The 22,898-nt window shown below is 50.1% G+C and overlaps 1 protein-coding gene across 5 annotated transcripts in view; it reads right to left on the minus strand.

Moving 5' to 3' along the window:
- The window catches only part of LMF1 (lipase maturation factor 1), a 126,654-nt gene that overhangs the window by 16,120 nt on the left and 87,636 nt on the right, over positions 1-22,898 (minus strand). For 2 of the 5 annotated variants that reach the window (XM_081131612.1, XM_081131611.1), the window contains exons 6-10: positions 11,129-11,312; positions 10,614-10,767; positions 10,135-10,318; positions 8,749-8,861; positions 7,257-8,224 (exon numbers count right to left, since the gene is read on the minus strand). In XM_081131612.1, coding sequence (XP_080987738.1) covers positions 8,050-8,224; positions 8,749-8,861; positions 10,135-10,318; positions 10,614-10,767; positions 11,129-11,312 — 810 coding nt within the window. In that variant the 3' untranslated portion in view covers positions 7,257-8,049. Of the gene's footprint in view, positions 1-7,255; positions 8,225-8,748; positions 8,862-10,134; positions 10,319-10,613; positions 10,768-11,128; positions 11,313-22,898 lie in introns of those variants that run through there. The other 3 variants (XM_081131610.1, XM_081131609.1, XM_081131608.1) reach the window with 3 other exon arrangements.

Below are 22,898 nucleotides of genomic sequence, written 5' to 3' on the forward strand. Positions count from 1 at the left end.
GCCTCTTTGGGTTCCTCTGCTTTGGGACCCTCTGCACGTCCTAGACTTGAAAGTCGATTTCTTTCCCCAGGTAGGAAAAGTTTTCTGTCATTATTTTTTCAAATAGGTTTTCAATTTCTTGGTCTCTTTCTTCCCCTTCTGGCACCCCAATAATACGCATGTTGGGCCTCTTGAAGTTGTTCCAGAGGCTCCTTATACTATTTTCATATTTCTGGATTCTTTTTTCTTTTTGCTCTTCTGGTTGGGTGTTTTTTGTTTCCTCATGTTCCAAATTGCTGATTTGATTCTCAGCATCCTCTACTCTACTGTTGATTCCCTGTAAATTATTCTTCATTTCAGTTCCTGTAGCCTTCATTTCAATTTGGTACTTTATTATGTTATCAATTTTCTCAGTTATTTCCCTACCCATCTGCTTAAACATCCTTATAACCAAAATTCTGAACTCTGTATCTGTTAGCTTGCTTGGATCTATTTCATTTAGTTCCTCTTCTAGAGATTTCTTCTGTTCTTTCCTTTGTGACATGTTTCTTTGCCTCTGCATTTTGGCTGCTTCTAGGTGTTTGTTTTTGTGTATTAGGCAGAGCTGCTAAGTCTCCTGGAATTTGTAGAGTGGCTTTGTGTAGTAGGTGTCCTGTAGGGTCCAGTGGCTCAGCTTCCCCAGTCACCTGAGCTGGGCCTTCTAGGTGCTCCCCTGTGTGGGCTGTGTGCACTGTCCTGTTGTAGTTGAGCCTTGGTTGCTGTTGTCGTTGCTGGGAGGAACTGACCCCCAGGCCAATCAGCTGTGAGGAGCAGCTGTAGCTACAGCCAAAGAGCTGCTGTGCTGGAGACACCCCTATGGAGCAGGATTTACTTCAGTGGAGCTTTGGTGTTCACCAAGTGCGCCCCTTGAGTGTCTCACTCGTGGCTGTGGTAGGGTTGTAATCCAGTGTGGTCGAGTCTGACCACCAGGTGCACTGTCTCTGGGGCCTCCCGGGAGGTGCAGAGTCAGCCTGTGCCAGTGCCTTGCCCAGGGCCACCCAGCATGAGCTACACAGCAAACCATAGTTGGCTGCTACTTGTGCTGGGCTTGGAGGTGTCCAGGAGAGGCCAAGCTATGAGCCAATGCAGGCTGCAGCTAGTGCCAGGCCTGGGGCCACTTATCAAGCCATATGGGGCAGCTGCTGCTTGAGAGATTTTAGGAAAGTCCTAAGCATGAGGCTTGAGAGACCACTTGTACAGAAAAGCCCCTGAAAATGGCCTGGATGAGCTGCAGGTGGGGAGGGGCGGGGCCTCCGGGAATCACGGGGCGGGGCCAACGGTTCCAGTCAGGTGCTGGCGATTCAAATATGGCGCCTGCCTGCCGGCTGTGTGCAGGGAGGCTCGCCAAAGGAGCCATGGCCTCTGCCAGCCCTTCTGCCTGGGAGGAAGCTGCTCCTCCACCTCTCGCCCAGATTTCAGGCAGGTTAGTTCCTCTCCAGTATCCCAGGTCCTTTCCAGCTGCTGCCCGGCGCTGGGCTCAGAGGGAGCGTCTGAGTGAGTCCGTGCGCAGGCCCTTTAAGAGGAGCCACTGGGGCTCCCGCAGCCTCCTCCACCCTCAGCCACAGTCCCCACTGGTTTCACAGCCCAGAGTTGTGGGGACGTCTCTTCCTGGCCTGGAGCCCTGGACTGGGGGCCTGCTGTGGGGCTGGGACCCCTCCCTTCTCCGGGAAAACTCCGCCGCAGTGATTCCCTCCTGGGTTTAACCGGCGGCACTGAATGTGGGCCCGTGGTGAGTCACTGATCCAGCCCGGATCCACCCGAGTCTCCGCCCCTCCTCCCTGTCTTGATGCTTCTTCAGGTCTCTGGTTGTGGGGCTTCTGTTCAGCCAGATTTCAGGAGGCTCTGAGTGATGGTGGTTCTGTATTTTAGTTGTAATTTTGATGTGGTTGTGGGAGGCAGCAGGTGCACCTGTTACCTAGTCGCCATCTGGGTTTTTCCTTCCCAATTTTTTTGATATGTACCGAAAAGTGGAATTGCTGGATTGTATGCTAATTCTGTTTAACTTTCTGAGGAACTGCCAGACTTTTTCACAGTAGCTGCACCATTTTGCCTTCCCACCTGCAATGTACAAAGGCTCCAATTTCTCCATGTCCTCACCAGCACTTGTTACACACTATTTAAAAAATTACAGCCATCCTGGTGGGTGTGAAGTGGTAACTCACTGTGGTTTTCATGCGCCTCTCCCTAACGACTAAGGATGTTGAGCATCTTTTCATGTGCTTGTTGGCCATTTGTATATCTTCCTTGGAGAAATGTCTATTCAAGTCCTTTTATATTGCAGTGTTTGTCTTTTTGTTGCTTAGCTGTAAGAGTTCCTTGTATACTGTGGACACTAGAATTTTATCAGATATATGACTTGCAAATATTTTCTCCTGTTCTGTTGGTTGTCTTTTCACTTTCTTTGTAACATTCTTAGATGCCCAAGAAATTTTAAATTTTTATGAAGTCTAATTTTTCTTTTGTTGCTTCTGCCTTTAGTGTCATATCTAAAAATTTATTGCCAAATCCAAGGTCATGAAGATTTACCTCTTTTCTTCTAAGAGTTTTAATAATGTTAGCTCTTATGTTTAGTCTTTTATCCATTTTGAGTTAATTTTTGAATATGGTGTGAGGTAAGGGTCCAACTTAATTCTTTAGTGTTTAGATCCATTGTTCTTCCCAGCATCATTTGTTAAAAAGACTGCTTTCTCCACTGAATTGTCTTGGCACCCTTGTCAGAAATCATTTGACCGTATGTGTGAGGGTTTATTTCTAGGCTCTCCATTCTATTCCATTGGTCTGTATGTCTATCCTTATGCCACTACCACAGTTTTGATTACTGTAGCTTTGTACTAAGTTTTAAAATCTGAAAGTGTGAGCCCTTCAACTTTCTGTTTTCTAGATAATTTTCATTATTTGGGGGCCTCTTGCAATTCCATATGAATTTGAAGATTGGCTGCTATATTTCTACAAAAAAAGGCCATTGGAATTTTGTTAAAGATTTCATTGACTTTGTGGGTCACTTTGGATAGTATTGTTATCTTAAGAGTATTAAGTCATCCAACCCATGAACACAAATGCTTTTCCATTTAGTTTGTCTTTAACTTCTTTTTGCAATGTTTTATAGTTTGTTTTTTTTTTTAATCTATCTTTATTGATTTCAGAGAGAGGAAAAGAGAGGGGGAGAGAGAGAGATAGAAACATCAATGATGAGAGAGTCATTGATCGGGCCTGTAACCCGGGCATATGCCCTGACTGGGAATCTAACCCTGATCGCCTGGATTCCAAGTAGATGCTCAACAGCTGAGCCACGACCGGCCGGGCATGTTTTATAGTTTTTAAGAGTACAGGTCTTTCACCTCCTTGGTTAGATTTATTCCTAGGTATTTGGTTCTTTTGGATGCTGTTGTGAATGGAATTGTTTCCTTAGTTTCTTTTTCTGATTGCTCATTGCTGATGTATAGAAACACGTCTGATTTTTGTGTTAATCTTGTACCCTGCAACTTTGATGAATTAGTTTATTAACAACAGCAGTGTTTTTGTGGATCACTGGACTTTCCTATACAGTCATGTGCCACACAATGACGGTTCAGTCAACCATAGACTGCATATACAATGGTGGTCCCGAAAGTTTATAATGAAGCTGAAAAATTCCTACCACCTGGTGATGTCACAGTGCAACTCAGTCCTCAGTGCTTGTGGTGATGCTGTGTAAACACACCTGCGATGACAGGCATATAAAAGAATAGATACAACTATGTCAAGTACGTAACACTTGATGATAATAATAAACGACTCTTCTTGGTTTATGTATTTGCGATACTACACATTTTATCATTACTTTAGAATGTATACTTTTGACATAAAAAGTTGGCTCATACATCTGGACAACAGTATGCCTCATACATCTTGTGTTTGCTGGTCTCTAGACTGCATCATTTTCTCCTGAGCTTGGTTTAATCTCTGGTCGCTTTGTACACTAACATGCTATACAGGCTTGTAGCCCAGGGGCAGCAGGCTGTACCACGCAGCCTAGGTGCAGTCGGCTGTGCCATCAGGTTTGTGTAAGTGCGCTCTGAGACGTCCATGTAACAACAAAACTGCCTAATGACTCATTTCTCAGAAACTGTCCCCATTGTTACGCAGTAAGGACTGTATATAGGATCATGTCACCTGTGAATAGAGTTTTACTTCTGGTGAGCAGCAGTGGTAAAAACAGGCATCCTTGTCTTGGTCCTGTTCTTAGGGGAAAGTTTTCAGTCTTTCGCCGTTGAGTATGATGTTAGCTGTGGGTTTTTCATAAATGCCTTTTATGTCGAGGAAGTTCCCTTCTATTCCTAGTTTTTGGAGTGATTTTTATTGTGAAAGGTATTGGATCTTGTCAAATGCTTTTGCATCCATCGAGGTGGTCGTGTGGCTCCCCCCTCTGCGTTCTGTTAACGCGGTGTATTGCGTCAACTGATCTCATGTTGAACCGCTCTGACATTCCCAGGAGAACCCGCCTGTGTCATGGTGTATGACCCTTTTAATATGTTGTTGGATTTGTTCTGCTAGTCCTTTCGAGAATTTTTGCATCTATATTCACAGAGGATACTGGTCTTTGTCTGGAGTCATCAGGGTAATGCATGCCTCACAGGATGAGCTAGGTGTTCCCTCCTCTTGTATGTTTTTGGAAGAGTGTGAGAAGGATTGGTATTAATTCTTTAAATTGAGAGAGTTCAGTAATGAAGCCTTCTGGCCCAGTATCTTTTTCTCTTTTGGGAGGTTTTTTTTAAAAAAAATGTATCTTTATTGATTTCAGGGAGAGAAAAGGAGAGGGAGAGAGGTAGAAACATCAGTGATGAGAGAGTCATTGATCGGCTGCCTCCTGCACGCCCCCAACTGGGGATCGAGCCCGCAACCCGGCATGTGCCCTGACCGGGAATCGAACCCCGATCACCTGGATCCTAGGTTGATGTTCAACCACTGAGCCACGCCTGGCTAGGCTGTTGGGAGGTTTTTGATGCCTGATTCACTCTCTTTACTTGTTATAGATCCTTTCAAAATTTCTACTTCTTCCTGAGTCACTTTTAGTAGTTTGTGTGTGTTTAGGAATTTGTCCATTTCATCTAGGTTACCTAGTTTGTTGGCATATACTTGTTTATAGTACTGTTATATTTTTATTTCTGTAAGGCCGGCAGTGATGCCCTTTCAAAAAATTTTAGTTATTTGCATCTTCTCTGTCAGTTAAGCTAAAGGTTCACAATTTTGTTGATTACTTTAGAGTTTTAAGGGCTGATTTGTTGATATATTGAGTTCTGCCTTACCTAGTGGTGTTGGAACTGAATCCCTGAGGATGAATGTCTCATCTGAGTGCGGCTGAGAGGAGCATGTGCTTGGCCTTAGCAGGTGCCAAAAATGCACTTTGAGTGGAAAACCATCTCAGCAAATAAGACCCCAAGGACCCCTTTGGCTTGATGAAGGCTCACACACATCCTGCCTCATGTGCAATGGGAGCTCTGCCCTTTGCCCCTCGCCTGTTGGCTAGAGCAAGGGGGAGGCAGGGTGTGAGTCCTCCCTGGACAAGGCCCCTGGCTAAGCCTGCTGCTCTGGATGGGGCCAAAAGCCAGGCCCTGGGTCATCTGAGCACAGCCACTGTCTGGTGGATGGTATCTTGGTGTCTAGAGTACCAAGTCTCACATCCCTGGGAGGAGGCAGGGGCGCAGGTGGTCCTTCCTGTGGCAACTCTAGCATGTTCACCTGAGTCTGATGCACATTCAGTTTCCAGCAGGTGCTGTGTGTCCCTATCAGGTGGGTAAGAGAGATCTCACAGGCCCCTCAACCCCAGGTGGACGGTTTTGGGAGGGGAGAGCGAGGGCGGAAGAATGTGCCCCATTCTCTCAGGCTCAGCTGTCTGGAGAGAAGGTGGGCTAATGCCCCCTGCCTCATGTCCCTGAACACCCTCTCCCCTCTAGAAGTGTCTCTTGGGCTGAATCAGAAACAGCAGATTTTCATGAGCTGGAGAGAGGGCAGTGTCAGGCAGAGCCTTTTTCTGTCATTAGGTGGACGGTTTACCCAGCAGACCTGTATCGGGTGCCACTTGGCACTGGGGGGCCAGGACTAGATCCCCATCACCCTAGAGCAAAATCTGGAGCAGCCTGGGGTCCAGAGAAGGCAGAGTGGGTCCCCAAGGCCTGACCTGCTGGTGGGTATGAGGAATGGAAGGGATGGGGGTGTGGCTGGGGAGATGGGCTGTGACCTTAGGTTCACACTCAGGGAGGTGGGGCTGTAAGAGGGTTGTGAGTGAAGGAAGCGTTCAGTGGGACCCCCTTTGATGGGAGGGAGTGGCTTCAGGAGAGGCTCCAGAGGCTGCTGAAAGACTGGTGGGCATCGGGGGACACACGAGCCTCTGGAAGGAGGAGAGGCTTAGGGTGTCCTGGAGGCTTGGGGGGCATGGCTGGATAAAGGCCCAGAGAGGAGTCCACAGTCAGCAGTCCTGGGTCACAGGGGCCTCCCCTGTCCAGCCCCAGGTGGCAGCGAGCCCCGGGTGTGTGTGAAAAGGGTTGGGGGTGTGTGTGTGGGGAGCCACCATGACTCCTGGCAGGGAGGACACCCGAGGTTCTGGGCAAGGGGTGTGGAACACCACCGGAGCCAAGGTGCAGGGTCTCCTCAGGCCCCCTGGTGCCCCCACCCATTGGCAGAGCCCCCAGGGCGGCCCCCCAGGAAGGGCTGCCCAGGCAGTGGCTGGTGGTTGGCTGCCGCAGGCAGACTTGCTGGCTCCAGGCTCCTTGTCTGAGGCCCTGTCTGTCCTGCTACAGACACAGGGCGCCTGTTTCCCTGTGAGCAGGAACACGGCCTTTCTGTTGGCACCTGGGCTGGCCCCCCAGGCGGGTAGGGGGCTGCTCCACACAGACCTGCACTTGTACCCACCTCGTCCCAGCCTCTTGGCCTGAACCACCTCTCCGGGGCTCTCCACAGTATGGCCAGGTGCCCTGGGCTGTTGGGGGTGGGGCAAGAGGAAGGGATGGGTGGCCACCCCCACCAGCATTTGCCAGGCCAGGGAGAAGGGAGGGCAGCCCGGCACCCCCTGGCCGCTGTCCCCTGGGTGGGGCTGGATCCAACTGCCCAGGGTCCCTCAGCCTGGCTGGGCAGGCGGGGCGGCACCGCCGGGTGCTGGCTTATTTCCTGGCAGAACCCTCCCTGCTCACTCACACTCCAGTGAAGCTTCTGGGCTGCACCCAGTTCTCTGCAGTGGGGCCCAAGGATTGCCAAGCAAAACAGAATTAATCTACTTTAACTTCTAACAACTGGGCCTCAAAACTGCCACCGTGGGGACCCCTTCCACCCCAGCACCCAGGCTGGGGCTGACCACTCTGCTGTCCCCTCACCCGCAGGTCAGGGAGCAGGAGGCTCCATGATGTGTGACTGAGGGGGAGGACACGTGGTCACAGAGGAGCATGAGGACACACTGTGCTCAAGAGGGGACAAATGGCTGGTCACTGGGGAGGAGAGCAGGGCCCAGGCCAGGTGGAGGGGTGTGTGTAGGGTTTGCGGCGGTTCTGAGGGGGTGGACATGAGTGGGGGATTGGGAGCCTTGGCTTCTCCCTGAGTCCCTGTCCTGGATGTGGTGGGAGCCAAGCCTGCGGGTGCAGAGGAGAGGCAGGGAGTAAGGGCTTCCTCACAGCCATGCCAGGTATACAACGGGCTTGGCTGCTGGAGGGTAAGGGCCTGGCTGTGGACCAGCACCCCAGGTGCCAAGGACCCCCCTGGCCAGGCCATGACCAATGGTAGGAACTGAGGCTCAGTGTAGTAGGTGCTAGTGGTCCCGGATCAACCAGGGCTCTCTTGAGACACCCGTGTCTGGGGAGTCCGGTGACAAGGCAGATGTCCAGGGGTGAGGTAGAGCAGAGGGCTGAGTTGCCTGGGTCCCATTGTGGGAAATGAGGAAAGCACAGATGGCCACCCAGACTCCAGCAGACCCCCATGCCCCCCCGGCTTGCTTTCCTGGATGCTGGGTGCAGGGGTAGCAATACCTTCCCATTTTATTTCTCAGCGCACAGGTCCTGGGCCCCTCTATTTTGGTTCTGGGTACGGCCACTCCCGTGACTTAAAGTAGTCCTTCAGGTCCGGAAGGCTGAGTGGGGGGAAGTAGGGGCCAATCCTCTTCCGGATCCACCACTTGCCATCTGCGGCGTGCAGGCCCCCAGGGCGGCTGAACTTGTACTTGTAGTGCTCCGCCCTGACCCACCTGCAGGGAGGGGTGCGTCAGCCCAGAGCAGCAGCCTCTCAGGGGGCCCCAGGGCTCAGCGTCTCAGGTTTGCATTCAGAGGGGCCGTGTGTCTGTTCAGGCGCTCCTTGGTGGGGAGAGGTTGCCCAGGGAAGACAGAGGGGCCCATGAGTAGCTCCCATCACTGCCAGGCCATGGATCAGATGCTGGAGGGGCAGGCAGGGCTCCAGAAAAGGAGGCCTGTGGTGTGTAGCCTCAAGGAAGGCTGAGCTCTTGGTGACAGCTTCCAGAGCCCACCAGGACAGAAGGACAGGCCTCACTTTAGGAGGCCCAACCCCTACCCCAGAAGTCCCGGTGTCCTTTCAGGAGGTGAGTGGTGCTGAAAGGGGGTCGCCTGAGGACCCGTGGACCTTTGTACCCGGCGCATGTCCAGGGAGTGGGGGTCTGGCCTCCAGAGCACTAGCTGCATTTGGAGGAGTAGCCCTGAGAGGCAGCTGAGGCCCCTGTTGGGGGGGGGGGGGTCCCGTCTGGGAGAAGAATCTTACCTGGGAGGGGCCCTGTCCGCAAATGGGTTAAGGGCCAGCAGGGACAGAATCTCGGCGTCATTGGCCAGGAGCCTGCCCGCCAGGTGGATGACCCACTCGTGGTGCTCGTAGGTCTGGGGGAAAGAAGAGGAGGGTACTTGGGCTCTGCCCCCAGGTTGGCACTGGGCGCCCACAGGACGAGGCCACCAGTCTGAGCCCTATTTCGGGCAGGAACTGTGGGGTGTGGCCCCCAAGAACCCTCAGGAGAGGGCGTGCTCTCTGCTCATTCCCTCCCTCCAGAGGGCCCTGCCTGGTCACTCCCTATATCAGGCTGTTGTCCTGGGTGTGCCTGAAGTGTGGTCAGTGGGCTGCCCTGGGGGCCCATGCCCATTGCTTTGGTTTAGGCTCTGCTCCAGAGGGGCTGCCAGCTTCTGTTCTGATCCATCAGCCAGATGTCTGAATTGTTCATTCGGGTGCTGGGTCCCCTACCCCACTGTCCTGTCCTCGGGTAACTCAGATGCAGCAGGCACAGGGCCCGGGCGTTCCAGCTCACCTCTTGGCTTTGTCACCTGGGAGCCTCTCAGGCAAGGGACAAAGCCTTCCTGAGGTTGTCACCATGGGCGAGATGGGTCAGCGGGAGATGCGGCACCTCCAGGCTTTCTCTGGCCCGAGCTAACGCTCTGTGGAGGTCAGCTTCCCTGGCATCAGTCACGCCTGTCTTGTCATTTGTGGTGGAGGCACTTTGAGAAGCTGGCTGTGGCACATGGTCCCTGTGTAAGGGTGTCTGAGGGAGGCCTCTGGGGACCCGTACCTGAGGGGAACCACTGCTGTCCGGAGGCAGAACCATGTGTGCAGTGGAGCACAGGGAAAGACTGGCCTTGGAACCCCGCAGAGCCAGATGTTTGCCTGGGCCCAGGCTACTCAAGGAGCAAGACCCAGCCCCTGGGGGGCGGGAGCCTGAGAGCATGTTGTATATGTCACTGGCTGGCCTCAGATCCAGGCCCCAGTCTCAGGTGCCTGAGCAGTGGAGTGACTTCTGCCTCGAGGGCTGGGGTTGGGACCAGATGAAACTCCACAGTTAACGCCTAACACCAGAGTCCAGCCTGACCTCCCGTGTCCTCAAGGGCCCAGGTGGGTCGTGGAAGGCTGGTCAGAGTGGGGGCTGCACGGGCACCCATGGCTGCATGTTGTGTGGGCTATAACATTGTTTCCAGTGGGGTCTGATCTCACCCCCACCTGCCTTCCCACCAGCACTTGTTGCAGGGGATACCAGGGCCCCAGGTATCCCCATTGAGGGCACCACAACCTTGGGGATGCTGGAGTGACCTGAGCCCGAGTCCACTGTGAGCACCGGGACATGCAGGGTTGCAGGGGGATGGTGGTACAGGAGGAGGAGAGGGCCCTTACCTGGAAGGCCGCAAACCACATGAGCCAGTCGAGGCGGTGGTGGTAGGGGGAGATGAGGCATGGCCGTCTCCTCAGGTCGCCTGGCTTGCACTTGAACTCGTAGTCCTCCCACACAGTGTCTGGCGCGCTGGCGTTGGGGCTGGCTGTGCCCTGCAGGATGATCTCTGTTCGCTCCTTGGTGATGCTGTTGGGGAGACCAAGTCAGGGCAGGCTGGGCTCTGGAGAACTGCGGGCGGTGGCTGTGCCTCTCTACCCTGAGTAGACTAGGGTGAGGCTGGAGCTGTGGCTGTGGGTAGAGCAGGAGCAGGTGGGGGCTGGCCCTGGGGGAGGGAGAGCAGACCCCTCGACCCCACCCTGGGCCAAGATTGCCCACCTGGCTGGTCAGGGCCGGGTCTCCTTGACCAGGTGGACAGGGAGAGGAGAGACCACAGCCAGGCCAGAGGGGCAGCGAGATGGGAACCCCCAGGGATGCATGGTACCTTCCAAAGGCTCCGTATGTGTTGACAATTCTGAGGGGATTGAAGGAGCTGTTCATGACCTGCTTGGAGCTCAGCAAGTTGAGGACCACGGGGATGCTGAGCCAGGCAACCAGGATGCCCAGTGCCAGGTTGGCTGCCTGCCGCACCATGCAGCCTGGGCCCGGAGAGAGTGACAGTGGGTAAGCTCCTGCACCCCAGGCCGGGGCCCCAACCATGGGGAGGAGCTGAGGCCGTCCCCATCCCCCTCCCCTCAGCTGGCCCTCCAGCTCCTCTGGGCTCACAGAAGCTGAGGGTGGGGCCGCTAGCCCCCCGCCTGGGAAGGGGCCTCTGCCCACAGCCCCTATCTCCCCCAGCCAAGGACACCTTCTGAGGCTGATGTAGAAACCGAGTCATGATAACTGGCCTCATGGGGTGGGCCTGGCTGTCACTCGATAAGAATGGGCCAGCACCTCTAGGGACCAGCTATCCTGGGCCTGCGAATAAAGGGCTGTCCATGTTCCCAGGTGTCCACCCACCATATGTCGGTGTAGGCCGGGCCTCCCGGGCTTCCTCCTCCTGCATCTTCAGGACTTGGTCCTTGAGGCTGCCAGGCCCAGAGGGAAATAAGAACCCCACGGTGGCGTCATCGAAGCAGGCGATGCTGGGCACGATGGTCAGCCAGTTCAGGAAGCTCAGGTTCCCACTGACGATGAGGGCCACCTGAGGGACGGAGCAGTGTCTCAGCCCCAGGCTGAGCAGAGGCCGAGGACAGTTGTCACGCCTAAAACTTGGGGCTTGGGGTGCTCATGCTGGTAGCAGCCTGGCTGTCCCTTTTAGCTGCCTGTGCTCCACCCACTCCACCAGGATCCAGAAACAGCAGTGACTCGCAGATTCCATACCCAGAGGTGCTGGGGCGGAGGAGTTCCAGTGTCTTTCTAGAAGCACACGTGGGTGCCTGTGCTGTTTCCCAAGGGACCAGGGTAGTCGGAGGCCATCGTCTTGGCCCTGCTCCCTGCCATAGGCCACACACCTGGCCTTCCTAGACCTTTGCCGCAAGGATGACCATGCCCTGAATGACCTTGAAGGCAGATTCTTCCCAGAGCCTCTAGCGAGGGCCCAGCCTGCTGACACAATTCCAGCCTCTGAGGCTCTACTTGAGGCTGCAGCTTAGCCACCCAGATTCCTGGCCTATAGGACTGTGAGATAACAAACTTGTGTTCTTTGATGCTGTGGTTTGTGTTTGGGGCAGTTGTTATGGTGATTATTAACCAATACAAGCCTGGGGTAGGAACCTGCAGTGTGCCCCTCCCCAGGGAGGGGCTCTCCCACCATAAGTGGGGGCATCTAGAGTCCAATGTCCCCTGAAGTCGAGGACGGTGCCTGGGGCATGTGGGAGGCGGGAGGGGTCTGCAGCTCTCCCTATCAGGGTTGGGGAAAACCGGTGCACTCACCTATCTGTCTGCTGCCCTGCCCTCCACACCCTGATGACCAGGCACAGGGCTGTCTCCTGGGCCTGGGCACCTCTGGGATGGTCATGGCAGGTTCCTAGGGTCCCGTGTGTCCTGAGCTACCCTTGGATGCGGCTTAGATGGAGCCCAACTTCCTGTACTTTCACAGTGGCCGCAAGAACAGGGCCAGGCCAGGGCTGTCTGCCGGGCGGCTGTCTGAGAGGCTGGTCACTGCTCCTTCTCAGAGGCCATGAGTTGCCGCAGCTGCTTCTGGTGCAGGGTCTGGAGTGAGCCTAGATGACACAAGGTCCAGGAAGCTCCAATGCGCCTGGTGAGGAACTGGCATGCCCCCTAAATCCCACTAAAATGGTGGCCAGGAAGGTGAGGCTGCCCTGTGTCCTGGACCCACTGGGCTCATCTCTGTGGCATGGTGCTAACTCAGTGACCCGCAGAGGCTTTCCAATCAGAGCCACCCCCAGAGGGACTGAGACTCGTGGCTGTAAGAACTAAGGTCATGAATGGACAGGGTATTGACAGCACGGGAACTTCCCACACCCTGGAGCTGCCTCCCAGTCAGAACTTCGGGAAGTGCCTTCTGGCAAGTGCCCACTGTCAGCTGCCGTAGAGACTTGAAGAGGACACCTCTGGCCTGATGCCCTGCTGTTGGGTGGTGGGTAGCAGGGAGTGAATGGTCTTCACTTTCGGGGAGGGGAGGGTTCTGGGTTCATGCCCTACTCATGTGCCCTGGACAGAGGCCTCTCGTCTCCAAGCCCCCAGGGACCCACAGGGCCTGCTGAGCATAGAGCTTCCTCAGTGAGGAGGGCTCCAAATGACCACAGGGGAGCACAGGCTGGGAGGTGGAGAGGCCTTAGGCTCCACTGACCTGTGAGTTAGGGTGCAGCCTGGGACCCCCCCAAACCTCTGGAAAGCCCAGACACAAGGGCAGTGGCTCCTTTAAGTGCAGGTGTGAATGTGCTGACTGGAGGCCCTGCCCCACCAGGGATGCCCCCAGGCCAGGCCCCTGGATTTGAGCTCACTGGGGACCAACTGATGTCCTTGAAATACAGGGTCACAGGACACAGACAGTGATGGCTGAGGGCAGAGGAGGAGTTACATGACCGCAGTAAACATCTCACAGAGGAAACGGTGCCAGAGAAGGATCAGGAGCAGGACACAGAGGAATTGATGTGACATGGTTACGGGGTTTTTACTCTTACATTTTTTTTTTTTTTTAAATAATATATCTTTCTGAAATCAATAGAGAGGAAAGGAGAGGGAGAGAGAGAGACAAACATCAATGATGAGAGAGTCATTGATCGGCTGCCTCCTGCACGCCTCCGACTGGGGATCGAGCCTGCAACCCAGGAATGTGCCCTGACTGGGAATCGAACCCCAATCGCCTGGATCCTAGGTAAATGCTCAACCGCTGAGCCACACCCAGCTGGGCTTTACTCTTACTTTTTAAGTCAATTTTATTGATATGAAAGAAAAAAATGCACCCATTTTTAGCATATATACTTCATAGCTTTTGACACATTTATTCCCACGTAAATCACAAAATCCAAACTTCCACCCCCGAAAGTTTCCTGCTGCCTGTTTGTGTCAACCCCCTATCCCCAACCCTGCAACCTCTGAACGGACTTCTGTTGTGTCCGTTATCCTGCCTGTTCTAGAACTTGGTGCTGGTTCCCCTGGCTCAGCTCTGGGTTCTGAGACACGCACTCCTGGGCCTCAGAGCACCCCACAGCCCACAGAGATGGGTACCTGTCCTATTGTGCTGGTGCACCCAGGTCTTGACTACCGCAAGTCAAGGCCACATGAACATTTACACGGAGATTTGACTTGTTCGGGGTTATGGGGCAGTCTGCCACCCCTAGCCCTCCGTCTGGGTCTATGAGCAGAAGCCTGCTGGTCTGACCTGGCGCTTCCTGTCAGCAGTGACCTTGAGGGTCTCTTCCTGTGCTTGCTGGACTTCACCTGTTCTCGGTGAAGCACTTGTTCAGTTTCTTCCCATTTAAAAAACAAATAATTGGCTGATTCCTTGGGTTATAAGAGTCCTTGTCTGATATGCGCATATTGTGGTTATTTTCTGCCAGCTGGTGGCCTGCCCTTTTACTTTCGTTATGGTGTCTTTGGAAAAGGTGAAACTTTGCTTTTTTGTGAAGTCCAAGTTATCATTTAAAAAAAAACTTTACAGTTAGTGCTTTTGTGTCCCATCTAAGAATTTTTTTCTACCCCCAGGTTATAAAGATCTTCTAAAAGATTTGTATGTGGAGCTCTGATCCAATTTTTTTAATCCTTACCCTAGAAAATGTTTGATTTGAAAAAGAGAGAGAGAGAAACATCGATTGGTTGCCCTCCCTACACACCCTGATGGGATGAAACCTGCAACCTAGGTGTTTGCCCTGACCGGGAATCCATCCCACAGCCTTTTGGTATATGGGATGCTTCAACCAACTGAGCCACCCAGCCAACTGCAGCTCTGACCCATTTGAGTTAGATTTCCATGTGTGGTGTGAAGTAAGGTTCGGAGCCCATCTCTCCTTGTGGGGACTCAGTATGGAATCAATCTGGCCTGCTCCCTCTCAGGCCCAGGAACCAGCCCAGGAGGAGAGGAAGGCATGAAGCCAATCCAGGCTAGGCCTAGAGTGAGTCCCAAGGACTAGGAAGGTGGCCATGCCTTCCATGAGCAGCGGAGGAGCTGGAGCAACCAGGAAGGATCAGGGGGTCAGGGGATCAGGATCTGGAATGACTGGGCTGTGGAGGGAACGGGGTCAGGGGTGCCGGGAATTGAGGGCGGGTCCACGGTGGACACAGTTAAAGTGTTTGCAGGGGGATAAGCTGCCTCAAGTCTGGGCCTCAGAAAAGAGGAAACAGGAGCCTGGAGCCAGAGGCGGAGCCGCAGTAGGCCAGCAACCCACACACAAAACAAGGGACAGACAGACAGGAGCAGAATCAGAGAACCCGAGTGCAGGCATCTGTCACATGAGGAGAATGGCCGGATGGACACTTCAGAAGGAACTTTGGGGAAAAGACAAAGTAAGAGCCAATAAACAGGGAATTTCATGAAGTTCAACGTGTAAATGTATCCACATACCTAAATAAGTGAACACATTTCTGAAAGAAGGCCGTAACAAGCCAGCAGTCACTAAACAGGCAGAGCCACCACCTCCCCATCCAGGTAAGTTGACCGGCGTGTCTATGAATTCTGGAGGGCAGATGGCCCAGTCTGGTGCTGTTACTGCAGAAACACGTGGAGAGAGGGAGCAGCTAAGGAAGTAGGTGAGATGACAGATGCAGGGGTGACAGACTGCCCCACCTCCACCAAGGGTGCATCCTCCTTGGATGGCAGCAGGGAACGTGCCATCTCTGTGTGGCCCAGCACCAGTCACCTCAGCTCTTCTCCAAGGCTGAGCAAAATGAGGCTGATGCCCCAGCCCCTTAATTTCTGAATTTTAATTAAAGCAGGTCTTGATCCCAGCAATAGGGAGGAACACGCTGTCTCAGACGATGGCCTAATGAGGGTCTGAGGGAGGAGCCAAGCTTTTGATGGGTCATGTCATTTTTATGGGTCACAGCGGAGTTTTATGATGTGTGACATGAGAGACGGTGGATTCACAGCTCTCCCTGGATTAATCTGGAAAGCTAGTTTTCCTGGCTCTGAGCCCAAAAATAATTATTTCTTATTCTCTATGATGTTACAAACCCTATGCCAAAAAATTGGCCTACCCTGTACCTGCTCTGGGCTGGCAGTCTCTCCTGCCAGCTCCTACTGGCTCGTCAGGGTCCCCAGGCCTCAGGCCTCAGGCCTCAGCTGACAGGCTGCCCTGGGCAGATGGGCTGCTTTCTGAAGTCTGGGCCGCGCCACGGGCTCCCAGGAGCCATGTGCGCCGCCTCCATCTACGATTCCCAGAAGCAGGGCCCAAGCGCATGCCGTCCTGTTCCACCTCCTTGCTCTGACTTCACATTCCAGGGATGACAGTTTTCAGGGTTAAAACTCCACCAGGTGAAACCTGCTTCAGGCTAAGAGGGAGGAAGTAGTACTAGAACCTTCACTGCCAATGCAAACAACTGGATATTGAACAAAAGAGATGAAGCAACTGTTGTGTGACACGTGGCTATGGCCCTGCAGGACTCTTGGCTCAAGAGAGAAGGGAGACAAACAGACCGTGATGGCCTCAGCGCGCTGTGTGGAGGCCGTTAGCGGAGTCACACAGGGAGGGGCCCCAGGAGGACAGAACTTGACGCCGGGCAGGTGGAGGGGCTGGTGCTCGCCACACGGAAGGCAGCACACACACCAGGAGCTGCAGGAAGCCGCATGCGTCCTGTTGACTCTCTGCCAACCACGTGCTCACAGGCACACAGGAGCCTCCGCAGGCCGGGGAGGGCGCGCTCCCGGGAGGCACGGTACCTGTGTGGTACGGGGTACCCGGCTCGCACAGGTGCGGGAGGCCTCCGAGGTCTGCTGAACCCGCGTGGAGAGACCGCGTGGAAAGGCACGCATGCGGCAGAGATCCCAGCGCGTCCCACAAGCAGGGCTGAGTGAGCCCACAGCGGAGGCTGTTTCAGACCCACTCGGAAGATTTGAAGACAAGTTTCGAGATGACGAAACTGATTTGCAAGTAAATCAACTGCTTGTCAGGGGAGAATTCAACGCCACAACACAGTGGCCAGTATATAACCAGGCCGCAGCCAGGAGGAAAGGAACAGCTCACAGAAACGGAACCAGGAGCAGGAGGTGATCTGGAGGCGCAGACAGGAATGGTAAAACGGCTACCGTGAATAACTTAAAGAATTGGAAAGAAAACATGGTCATAACTAAGAGAGGAAAATGATGAAGAACCAAGCGGTAATTTGAAATTTTTCTTTTTGAGAGAAACATCGAGGTGAGAAACATTGATCAGTTGCCTCCTGTACACGCCTGACTGGGGGATCAAACCCACAACTACGCATGTGCCCTGACCAGGAATCAAACCCGCAATGTTTCTGGTGTGCGGGACGAGACTCCAACCAACTGAGCCACCTGGCTGGGGTTGATTCGAGATGTTTAAAGGTAATATATGAAATGGAGAATCTACTGAGAGGTTTTGGACAAAACTGGCGCAGAGAAAAAGTTAGTGGATCAGAACTTTCTCTCAGCTGAAGCACAGAGTGCGCCTGAGCCGAGCAGCCCCTCAGGGACCTGGGGGACACCACAGTCTGTTCTAAAACGTGTGGTCTACACCCCAGAAAGGAAGGGGGGCAGAAACAATAATGAAGAAATCATATCCCCCAATCCTCCTACTCTGATGAAAACTATAAATGCACAGATGAAAGAAGCCTAAGAAATCATAAGCAGGACAAATGCAAAGAAATTCACACACAGCACAAGTCAAATTGCTGAAAACCAGTGAAAACAGAAAAATGTAGAAGCAGCCAGAGGGGAAGTTGCACAACAAACCAGGACAGAGGACAGGATTTGGGCAAAAATGACAGATGCGTCCTCTTCAAAAGAAAACGCCATCGAGCTGCAGCATCACAGCTACAAAAAACCCTTAGAGACAGTGGTTGCAGTAAAGACATCTATCAGCGGCCTCCACGATGACACATTAAAAAACAAACAGAACATTCTTCCAGCAGAAGGAACATGACTCCTGTGGAGACTTGGGTCTGTGCAGAGGAAAGCAGAGTGTCGAAAATGATGGATTTGTGGATTAATACTAAATATCTGAAAAAGGTCTTTTAAATTTCTTCTAAAGATAATTGACTATTTATTTAAAAAGTTTGTGTATGACAGTTATGGTTGTTGAAAACAATGGCTGCAAAGATTATAATGGCAAGTGAAATATCCACATAGAATGCTGTCTGTGTAAGCTGTCATCATAGAGCTGGGCACTTTTGTGGCAGGAATCCCCACCACAGACTTTCTTAAAAACTGTCCTAGACATTTTTAAAGCCCCAGGAAGGTGGTGGCTGGCCTCAGTGTGTCCTGCGTCTCTTGCTGAGTGGCTCCAGGCTCAGCACTGGTGACAGCTGGCCTCGGTTGCAGTGTGGCCTTTCCCACACCCTTCGAACCCAACACAGGTAGCTATCAACCGCAGATCGCTTTGTAGTTCCTACCATGAGGCCCTGGGACAAGCACAGGCAATGCTGACATCGGCCAGCACCAGAGCCTCTTCCGCAAGAGGTCCCAGAATGAACACACTCAGTGGCTGGCTTCAGACCACACATGAGTCCTACAAATGGAATACCCAACGGATGGTCTTGGCAGGCACCAGAGTCCCACTGGGGCGAATCCCACTCCGAAGGGTCAATCTCCGCGTAGCAGCTCCTACACTGTGGTTGTGGTCAGTCCTCACAGCCAGTTAGCCTGAGAGTCAACCCCACCCACTGATGTGCCAATAGAAATCAAGGCTCAACTACAACAGGAGGGAGCACACAACCCACACAAGGGACACCTACTACCTAGAAAAAAACACAGGGAGGCAGTCAAAATGAAGAGACAAAGAAACATGTCCCACATCAAAGAAGAGGAGAAAACTTCAGAAGAAGGAGTATATGAAATGGAGGCAAGCAAATTACCAGATACAGAGTTCAAAGCAGTGATTAAGGGAACACTCAATGAATTTAGTGGAAGAAGAAATGATGCCAGGGAGACCTTCAACAAAGAGGAAACAAGAAATGGCACAGAAATCATAAAAAAGAACCAGTCAGAAATGAAGAACACACTAGAAGGAATCAACAGCAGATTAGATGAAGCAAAAAACTGAATCAGTGATCCAGAAGACAAGGTAGCAGAAAACACCCAAATGAGAGCAAGGGATTGAAAACCTGTTTGAAGAAATAATGATGAAAACCTTCCCTAAGCTGGTCAAGGAAATAGACATGCAAGTCCAGGAAGCACAGCGAGTCCCAAACAAGATGAACCTAAAGAGGCCCACACCCAGACACATCATAATAAAAATGGCAAAGGTTAAAGACAAAGAGAGAATCTTAAAAGCAGCAAGAGAAAAGCAGTTATATACCTACAAGGAAGTTCCCATAGGACTATCAGCTGATTTTTCAACAGACATAGGGTGGCTGAATGAGTAAGAAAAGAAGATACATACACATGCTGTCTACTAGAGACCCATTTCTGATAGAAAGACACACAGACTGAAAGTAAAGAGATGGAAAAGGATATTTCATGCAAATGAAAACAAAAAAAAGCTGGGCATGGATCAGCAGTTGGGCATTGGCCTGGGATCCAGGAGGTTGCGGTTCGATTCCTGGTTGGGGCACATGCCCAGGTTGCAGGCTTGGCCTCCAGTCGGGGGCATGCAGGAGGCAGCTGATCAATGACTCTCTCATCACTGATGTTTCTCTCTCTCTCTCTCCCTCTCCCTTCCTCTCTCTGAAATATATATATATATAAATAAAATAATAAGCTGGGGTAGCAATACTTGTATCAGACAAAAGAGACTTTAAAACAAAGGCTATAATAGGAGACAAAGAAGGACATTACATAATGATAAAGAGATTAATCCAACAAGAGGATATAACCCTTGTAAACATTTATGTACCCAACATAGGAGCGCCTAAATATATAAGCAAATATTGAAGGACATAAAGGAGAGATTGACAGTAATACAGGGAGAGTAGGGACTTTAACACCCCATTGACATCAATGGATAGATCATCCAGACAGAAAATCAACAAGGAAACAGCAGCCTTAAGTGACACATTAGACCAGATGGATTTAATTGATATTTTAGAGTACTTCAAGCCCAAAGCAGCAGAACATACATTCTTTTCAAGTGCACATGAAACATTTTCCAGGACAGACCACATGTTAGGCCACAAGACAAGTCTCAATAAATTTTAAAAGACTGAAATCATATCAAGTATCTTCTCTGACCACAATGGTATGAAACTAGAAATCAATTTCTAGAAAACTGAAAACACACAAACACATGGAGGCTAAAAAAACATGCTATTAAACAATGAATGGGTTAACAATGAGGTTAAGAAAGAAAGAAAAAGATACCTTGAGACAAATAAAAATGAAAACACAATGACCCCAAATCTATGGCACACAGCAAAAGCAGGGAAATCACAGCATTACAGGCCTATCTCAAAAAACAAGAAAAATCTCAAATGCACACTCTAACTTTACAACTAAAGGAACTAGAAAAACAACAACAAAAAAAGCCCAAAGTGAGTTGAAGGAAGGAAATAATAAAGATCAGAGCAAATTATGAAATAGAGTCTAAAAAAGTACAAAAGTTTACTGAAACCAAGAGCTGGTTCTTTGAAAAGATAAAGAAAATCAAAAAACCTTTAACAAGACTCAAGAAAAAAAGAGAGGACCCAAATAAATAAAATCAGAAATGAAAGAGGAGAAGTGACAACTGACACCACAGAAACACAAAGGATTATAAGAAAATACTACAGACAATTATATGCCAACAAATTGGACAATCTGGAAGAAATCAATAAATTCCTAGAAATATACAATCTTCCAAGACGAAAGTGAAAATCTGGACAGACTGACAACTACAAATGAAATTGAGCCATTAATTAAAAAACTCCCAACAAACAAAAGTCCTGGGCTGAATGGCTTCACAAGTGTATTTTACTGAACATTCAAAGGACTAATACCTATCCTTCTCAAACTAGTCCAAAAAATTCAAGAGGAGAGAAGGCTTCCAAGCTTATTTTATGAGACCAGACCAAATCAGCATTACCCTGATTTCAAAACAAGACAAAGGCATTACAAAGAAAGAAAATTATAAGCCAATATCCTTAATTAACACGTACGTAAAAATCCTCAACAAAATATAAGCGAACTGAATTCAGCAATACATTAAAAAGATCATATAACATGAACAAGTGGGATTTATTCTTGGGAGGCAAGGTTGGTTCAATATCCACAAATCAATTAATGTGATAAACCACATAAACAAAATGAATAAAAGTTGCATTATCCTATCAATAGATGCAGAAAAAGCATTTGACAAAATCCAGCATCCATTTACGATAAAAATTCTCAGCAAAGTGAGAATAGTGGGGTCATACCTCAATAAAATAAGGGCCGTGTATGACAAATCCACAGCTAACATCATACTCAACAGGGAAAAACTGAAAGCATTCCCCTTAAGATCAGGAGTGAGACAGGAATGTCCACTCTCACCACTCTTATTCAACATAGTACTGGAGTCCCAGCCACAGGAATCCGACAAGAAGGCGGAACCCAAATTGGAAAGGAGGAAGTAAAACTGTTATTATTTGCAGATGACATAATATTGTATATGAAGAACCCTAAAGACTCCACCAAAAAACCTACTAGAACTGATAAATGAATTCAGCAAACTAGTAGGATACAAAATTAATATTCAGAAACCCTTTGCATTTTTATTTTTAAATTTTTTTGGTTAATCTTCATCTGAGGATATTTTTTCTATTGATTTTTTTAGAGAGAGTAGAATGGGGGGTGGGGGTGGAGGCACACATACTGATTGGTTGCCTCCCGCACAGTGCCCTGACTGGGGCCAGGGATTGAGACTGCAACCAAGGTACATGCCCCGGCCAGAATCGAACCTGGGACCCTTCAGACTGTGGGCTGATGCTCTAATCACTGAGCAAAACTGGCCAGAGTTGGGTTGCATTTTTATGCTCCAATAGCAAACTATCAGAAAGAGAAACTAAGAAAACAATCCCAATTGCATCAACAAAATTCCAGGAATAAATCTGAACAAGGAGGTAAGACCTCTACTTGAAAAATTATAAGACACTGAAGAAAGAAAATAAAGAAGATACAAATAAATGGAAGCATGTATCATGCTCATGCATAGGAAGAATTAACATCGTTAAAATGGCCATACTACCCAAAGCAATCTGTAGATTCAGTGCAATCCCTATCAAAATGCCACTGGCATTTTCACAGAACTAGACAAATAATCCAATAATTTATATGGAACAAGAGACACAAGAACAAAGTTGGAGGCATAATGTTACCTAATATCAAACTATGCTACAAAGCTATATAATTAGCAAAACGGCATGGTACTGGCATACCCCCCCCCCCCCCCCCCAGATCAATGGAACAGAATAGAGAGCCCAGAAATAAACCCACACATATATGGTTAATTACTCTATGACAAAGGAGGCAAGAATATACAATGGGTAAAGACAGCCTCTTCAAGAAATAGTGTTGTGAAAACTGAACAGATACATGGAAAAAAATAAAACTAGACCTCTTTCTTACACAATATGCAAGAATGAACTCAGAATGAATTAAAGACTTAAGTGTAAGACCTGAAACCATAAAACTCCTAGAAGAAAGCTTAGGCAGTAAACTTTGACATTGCTCTTAGTAATTTTTTTTTTTACATATCTCCTAGGGGAAGGGAAACAAACAAATAAAAGAGACTACATCAAACTAAAAAGTTTTGCAAAGCAAAGGAAACCATCAACAAAATGAAAACACAATCCACCAAATGGGAGAAGATACTGGCCAATGATACATCTGATAAGGAGTTAATATCCAAAATTTATAAAGAATTCACCCAACTGAACACCCAAAAACCAAATAATCCAATTAAAAAATGGGAAGAGGACGCAAACAGACATTTCCCCAAAGAGAACATACAGATGGCCAACAGCCAAATGAGAAGATGCTCAGTGTCACTAATCATCAGAGAAATGCAAATTAAGACCACAGTGAGATATCACCTCACACCTGTCAGAAAGGCTGCCATCAATAAATCAACAGTTTTGGTGAGGATTTGGAGAAAAGGAAACCCTCATACACTTGGTGGGATTATAAACTGGTGCAGCCACTGTGGAAAACAGTATGGAGGTTCCTCAATAAATTGAAAAGAGCTACCTTATGACCGAG

The sequence above is a fragment of the Miniopterus schreibersii genome (genome assembly GCF_964146895.1).
Source record: "Miniopterus schreibersii genome assembly, chromosome: 3".
Classification (NCBI taxonomy): Eukaryota; Metazoa; Chordata; class Mammalia; order Chiroptera; family Miniopteridae; genus Miniopterus; species Miniopterus schreibersii.